The sequence below is a fragment of the Corylus avellana genome, chromosome ca1 (assembly GCF_901000735.1).
Source record: "Corylus avellana chromosome ca1, CavTom2PMs-1.0".
Taxonomy (NCBI): domain Eukaryota; kingdom Viridiplantae; phylum Streptophyta; class Magnoliopsida; order Fagales; family Betulaceae; genus Corylus; species Corylus avellana.
Genome location: NC_081541.1, coordinates 3,117,817 through 3,124,918, shown reverse-complemented (window position 1 = coordinate 3,124,918; position 7,102 = coordinate 3,117,817). Strand labels below are relative to the sequence as shown.

Sequence of the window (7,102 nt, the reverse complement as noted above, 5' to 3'; positions counted from 1 at the left end):
TGGGATAAAACATATAAAAATCTAGTACCTCTGAAGGAACCTGCACTGAGAAAGACAAATGAGCTGTGGACCCTCAGGCTCAAGCCATCTTCTTCCACACCCACACACCTAACCCTAGCTGTTGCATTCCTCCCATATTCACCATTACCAAACACATCGTACGCCCAATAAGGGACCAAATGCAACAGACAAGTGGGAAAAGAAAATTAAGAGGAAGAAAAAAAAAAAAAAAGAAAGTTAATAATAAATTTTTTGAAGGGACTTGACTCTTATCCTTGAAGCTCTTTAGGTCACCACACATCAATAAATTCAATGGCCCCAAGCAAACCCCTTGCCCACTTCCACCGTCCCAACCGTGTCCTATACGTTACTTTCTTGTGTTCACATTATCAATGAAGCTTGGAGATCGAATATTACAAGGAAAAAGCAACTTGACAATAAATCTTCTCAATTCTCATTCAAATTTTGCTTAATTGTCATCATTAATTTACACCAATCTGGGTACTCTATAAAATCTTCCACAAATACAAAATAAAAATTTACATGATCAAATTAATTAATTAAGCCCTAAAGCACCACACATGGTGATGATGATGGTGGTGGTGATGGTGATGATGGTGGTGGTGGTGGAGATGTGATGAATTCTCTTGATCAATGATGCCCTGGACGGTGCGGAACTCCTCCACGTGGCAAGGGATTGTGATGGGGCCCTTGTGATCAAATCCGTACTCTTCCTCCGCCTCCTTCAAGAGCTGCATGAAGAGAGGATGGTTGATGTAGATGACAGGGATGACAAACCTTTGACGCTGCTCCTCCCCTTGACCGACCAAGATCGCCAGACACCCCTTGGGGATGTCTTTCAGCTCCTCCTTCGTCTTCTCCTGATGGTGGTGAAAATGAAGGTGCGGGATATGGATGTGGAAATTCAGGTGGTGCCTTTCCCCTGCAATCCCCATTTCCAACAAAGCTGCCAAAAACCCTACTTTTTGTACAAACAACAAAATAAAAAGAACAGAAAAATCCCTGGCTTTTTCTCGGTGGGTTATAAGAAAACTTGGGAGAAAGGCCACGGGTCGGAGGCAGAGATGGCAAGATTAAATAGGGTTCTAGAGGAGTCTGTTAAAGGTGTTGGAATATTGCTCATGATAGATAACCCACATATGAACAAGAAAGAATGAAGGGAGAGACGGAGGGGTTTTGGGAGAGGAAGATTAGGTTATATATATATATAGGCGCACATGGCTGGTAACGATGTTTCTAGGGTTTGCTTACTTTGTACACAAAACGGTTATTTTATATATATATATTATTCTACCTGAGTTGTTACAGTAGGGCTGAAATAGTCATATCCAAGGTGGGTTTTTTATTTTATTTTATTTATTATTATTGCCGTCGTCTAAGATAAACCTTCTGATTTACAGCTGGAAGTGGGAACTGGGAATGCGCAGTACGTGTGGGTCACTCTTAATTGCGGCATCTCTTCAGACTTGCATGATTTTTGGTAGAGTCGTTGACTTTTTTTTTTGCGGGGGTTAATCTTAATCCACCCCAATCCCTTATAATTAGGCCAGATAATTTTACTCTAATTAGGGTTAGTGAGTCCCACATCAAGTTAGAAGTTTCTCTTTGCGATTAATCACTATTAAATTTAATCAAATGGTAATTCTAATTAATTAAAAGACACCTCATTTTTTGAGAGAGACAAGTAATTAGACAATTCAAAATTTGTTTAGACAAGTAAATCCTATATAAACTAATCTCTTGCACTATATCCAAAAAAAAAAAAAAAAAATTTACTCAAATTTAGGGTAATTCAAAAAAATAAAATTTAAATATTCAAATAAGTGATTAGACAATTCAAAATTTATTTGAACAGAAAAGTCAAGAACTATCTCTCGCTCACAATATATTGATGGAGACAAATTTTCCTCCAGTTGTTTGCTTGATCCCAATCCACTAAAGAGTCTAGAGTCGTCTAGCTTTAGGAGATCCCAACATGGAGTTAATGGATAGATCGAGTTAAAAATAGTGATTTTAATAGCTATATCATTCTTAATATGATATAAGTAGACCACCTAAAATTATTTTGATTTGACACTTTATAACAGAGATTGGAGGGTAAACCGTAAACAATATTTTCAATATTTTAAGGGACGGCAAAAATGTAGATAGCCCTTGCTTAGATAACCCTTTTCAGGTTTTTGGCGTTGAAAAAATTTGGGTTGACAATTACCTACAATTATCAAGTAAAAATTTAGATAATTTTTCCGAACAAATAATTATTAATAGACCCATCTAATTAAATATATTTACTCGGTCACGATTTCCCATCAGTATGGACCTTTTCTCTTTCTCTCTCACTCTCTCAAGAAAATCTTAAAGGATAAAAATGGAAATCATATTTTGTGAATTTTAAAAAATGGAAGAGTAATGGAAATCACTTGCTCTCATTTTAAACGCTAGGATAAGGAACCGCGGAATTTGACTGCGCGTTTAGTAATCACCTGCTGAAAGTACTTCCGGTTCCAATTTTTCTTGCGGATTGGGGGGGTAAAGACACGTGGCAACAAGCCGCAAATGCGGCGCCACGTCTGCAAAAGTGGGCCTTATGTTATGAACAACAGAGCCGACCGACAATGAGGTGTCGAATACAGCTCAGCATGGAGGGAGCAGCCAATAGCAGGTCTCTCCAACATGTTCCTTTAGACATCACAGCGACGTCACATCCTCCGCGCTTCTTAATTTTCATTTAATTTTTGTAAATTTGTGTTACTTGTCAATTAACAAAATAATTGAATTTTGTTTTGTGTGCGCAACTGTGACTTAAAATAAATATGAAATACCACAACTGCCCTTCACTTTTGGTGATATACATATACCCCACATGGGGATCCCATGTTCTGCTCCAATTTAGGACCGGATCTTGTGCCTGAGTTTATTGCAAAATTGTTGTTGAGATTTTCTTTCTCATTGGAATTTACCATTTTGTATCCCTCCAACATTTATTACATCATTATTTATTATATTTTCAGAAAATGTTAATATTATAAAACCTCAAGCATTTAATTAGAAAATGATTTTTAAATTTTAAGAAATTATATATATATATACAATAAATAAAAATTATAGCGTGTCTTGATCTGTAATTATTATAATGCACTGTCGGTATATATGTAAATTGATCAAAAAAGAAACAAAAGCTTCTCCTTAAATATTTTTGTTTTGCATGCATTGATAGATTTGTAAGATTTTCGTACCACTTCTTTCCAAAAGAATAAGAATAATAGTACTAAAAATTCTAAAAGAGCTAGAACATATTCCAGCCACTTGATTCACATTTCATTGATGTAGAAGTTTCATGAATAGTAATTTTTAATAAAAACATAAAACATTCTTAAAAACACAAAGTTATAAGATTGGGAAGAACTCCAATTATATTTTTTTTATTAAACGTCATCCGAGATTATTTAAATGGTGTGATCAAGAATCCGAGATTATTGGGATATAATTATGATCCCCACATAATGGGAATGGTTTCAAGTACTCACCAAAAAACAAAGGAAAGGTTATATATATGTTATCTTAAGAGCTTGGTGGAACTTTGATAGTGAGCACTTTCAAGTTATTTTCAATTTGAGAAATACTAAAAGGAAAATTCATGCACTTCTGGTTTCCCTCGAATTGATGTGATTCTTAAAATTACTATTTAATTTGTGATAGATTATTATTTAATTTTGATTAAATAGTAATTTTAAAAGTCACAATAGTTTTGAAATGATACAAGAAAGATACGAGGTGACATTTAGCATTATTCTTTGGTTCGGTTTCAACTTTCAACTTTGTAGAGTGTATTTTTATTTTTAATTTTTTTTTAAAAAAATTCTAATGTAGTATAAAGATAAAAATAATTTCAAGTATTTTATATTTTAATTTGTTTTTTTAATGTTTTTTATTTATAAACAAAACAAAAAGAAAAAGAAAAATGCCTTTGATGTGATATAAATGTGAAAGAAATTTGGATTGTTAGTTATTGTGATGAGTTGTGTGTTGGATAAAAATGAAAAATGAAGGGTTGCCAAACGGGCAAAGCGGGCAAGTAAATATTCTCCTTCCAAGAATTACACTTTAAAATAAAAAATTAGAGTGCTGATGGCATGCTTACGTTTTTCTTAGTGGAAAAGTTTTGACTAATTAGGGAGAAAACAATTACAAATTTACAAATTTGTAAAATAAATAGAAGAAAAATATATGAGTAAAAATGCCCAATAAAGGGAGGAATGGTACTGTTTAGATCTAAAAATTAATTTGTTCGGATATTAATTCACATAACACTTATTGCGTCAATCACTAAACAATTAAATGTAAGTGTTAAATTTTTTTTACTAATGTTGTTGTATGTGCCACATGACAATCATGTAGACTATCACGGGAATTTGTAAATAAATTATAATAAAAATTATAGTATTACAAATATTTTCCTAATTAATAATATTTCTTTCTTTATTGTTAGGGTTAACATTTCATTTTCAACATGATTAGGATATTAGGAAAGAAATAAGACGAAGAATATATATATTTCGATATGTTTGAATGGTAAACGTCAATTATCAATATTATATAAGTAAACATCACTACTATGAAAATTTCAATATTCCTTTGAATCATCTTTTTTTCTCCTTCCAAACTTTCAAATAATTTACAGTTCATTTTCTTTCTCTATTAATATTTTCCTCCACATCGTGTTAGAACAAACATCAAAAAAAAAAAACCCATTGAAATCAAAGGTTGACCACAATTAACCTAGCTCTACATGCAGAGGATTAGGATATGATCAAAATCAAATGAGAACATCATGTGAGCTTGATGAGTTGATGGCATATTCAAAACCCAGTTTTTTTTTTTAATCCTTATTTTATCCTCGTTAATTTCCTTGATATAAAGTAGTTCACTCGTTATCCACAAAATATGTAATTGAGATGAAGGCATGAGTAAATCGCAAGGTTTTTCCGTGGTACCATCTACTTTGATTTGAACATTTGGCCAAACTAGATGATAAGGTATTGACTTAGCCTTTAAGGTGGTCTTCATCCTCAACAAATGCACATTTCGAACAATAATTGCTTTATTTGTTACCGTTTTTTATTTTTGTTTTGTTTTATGTTTTCCAAACAAAAACATTAACGTACAACTCAAAATACAAAACTCGCAAAACACTCCAAACTAATCTTTACGTCACATCATAATACTTCTTTAACTGAAAAAACATTAACAAATGTGGCGAGACTACCTGGGTGCCACTGTCTCCGAAATATTCGGGAAAATCGAGGTTTGAGTAAATGTTAACCGGAAAAGAAAGAGGTGCATGTTGCATGATTAAAGGAATAAAGGAATGGAAGGCAGGTCGGTCGTCTAAGAAATGTGGATGGGTAAGGGTTTTTGCTTTGGAATAAAGTAATGATACGATGAGAAGCAATATATGAGTTGCTTTCTTAACTTTACCGAAAGGAAGGTGCCTATCTTTTTTGTTTTTTTCAATAAGATAAAATTTCAAAATTGGTTCTTAACATTAATTGAGGTTGTCAAAATACACCCCCCTCACCCCACCTTTTTTTTTTTTTTTTTTTTTTTAATATATGTATGTGTAACAAATTACTCGTTTCGTACGAATTTCACCCATTTTTTAGTTGGGGTCCAGATACAATCAACTGATTCTTCTACAATTAAAAATATTTGTTTCAGAACATCCATACAGAATAGTCATTTTAACTATTGAGGGGAACTCCGACAACAAATAAGTTGGAAAGCTTTTATAGCGGCCCAATAAGTAATACTGCGGGCACGAGTGTTTGTGCTCTTATCAATTTTGGTTGCTTTCGAGCTACTGATAGAGGTAAAGGGACCAAGAGTATAAGAAACAATAGGAAAAATTTTCCAATCTAAATTAAGTTGAGTTACTCATTTGTAGACTTAAGGATAACCGTGAGAAAAGTTGGCTGCCAAAGTCTCACATTCATTTAATTGGGTCACAGGAGAGCACAAAGATTGGACCCATCAGAGGAGGTCCCTAATTGCCTAAAGCTGAAAAGAAGTCTCTAATGGCCACAGCATAAAAGATTGTTTTATGTACATGTTTTTAATGTTTTATTTCTATTACAAGAATATAAATATTATATGGGGCTGTGTCTTTGTATTAGATTTACTAGGAACCCTTAGACCTTGACCAGTTAGTGAGGCTGTTCTATATATCTTACTTTTAATATATAATTTTATTCATTTATTATTAGAGTATGTTTGAGATTGCGTTTAAGGAATTTAAAAGTACATTTAATACTCAAAAAGTCCGTTTGAAAAAAAAAAAAGTACTCGTTTGGTACCTTGACCAGTCAGTGAGGCTGTTCTATACTTCTATATATCTTTTTTTTAAAAAAATATAATCTTACTCTTTTATTCTTAGGGCCTGTTTGAAGGGCATAAAAGTGCATTTCATACTCAAAAAATCCGTTTGAAAAAAAAAAAAGGTACTTGTTTAATAAAAAAAATTTAAAAGAGCTTTTAAGGGTACAAAAGTACGCTAAAACATACCTTTAGCAAAATTTTAAAATTAAGGTTTTTGTCAAAAACCATTTTTTTTTAATTTAAAAGTTCTATTTTTTAAACGCAATTCTCAATAAACTCTTAGTATATCAATTTTATATTTAATTATTATTATTATTATTATTATTTGCGGCCATAGCGTCATCCTGCTAGTATCTTATGGCGAAGCTTATCCATGAGTCGTGACTTTGTCGTAGCAGGCAAAAACACGTCACGGACTTGTAGTAAGTAGCAAAACATGGACTACTTTTTTATTTATTATTATTATTTTTTTAAAGGGTTATTTAAATTAATACATTCTTTTAAGCTTCCATAACGTGATGTATAGCCGGCCTTTAACAACAGCCCAATAATATTTTTAGCTTTATAAAAAATATATATATATATAGCTAAGCATCTATGATTTAATTTAAACTATTAAAAGGAGATATTTAATAGACTGGATTTAAAAAAATATATATCTAACTCCGGTTTGAAGAAATATTTTTGTCTTATATATTTACATTTA

General features: G+C 32.3%; 1 protein-coding gene across 1 annotated transcript; it reads right to left on the bottom strand.

The window, feature by feature from the left end:
* Positions 1-431: 431 nt before the first annotated feature.
* LOC132166940 (auxin-responsive protein SAUR32) lies at positions 432-1,223 on the bottom strand. The gene has a single exon (XM_059577804.1). The coding sequence runs from the start codon at positions 954-956 to the stop codon at positions 561-563; it is 396 nt and encodes a 131-aa protein (XP_059433787.1). The 5' UTR covers positions 957-1,223; the 3' UTR covers positions 432-560.
* Positions 1,224-7,102: the final 5,879 nt, after the last annotated feature.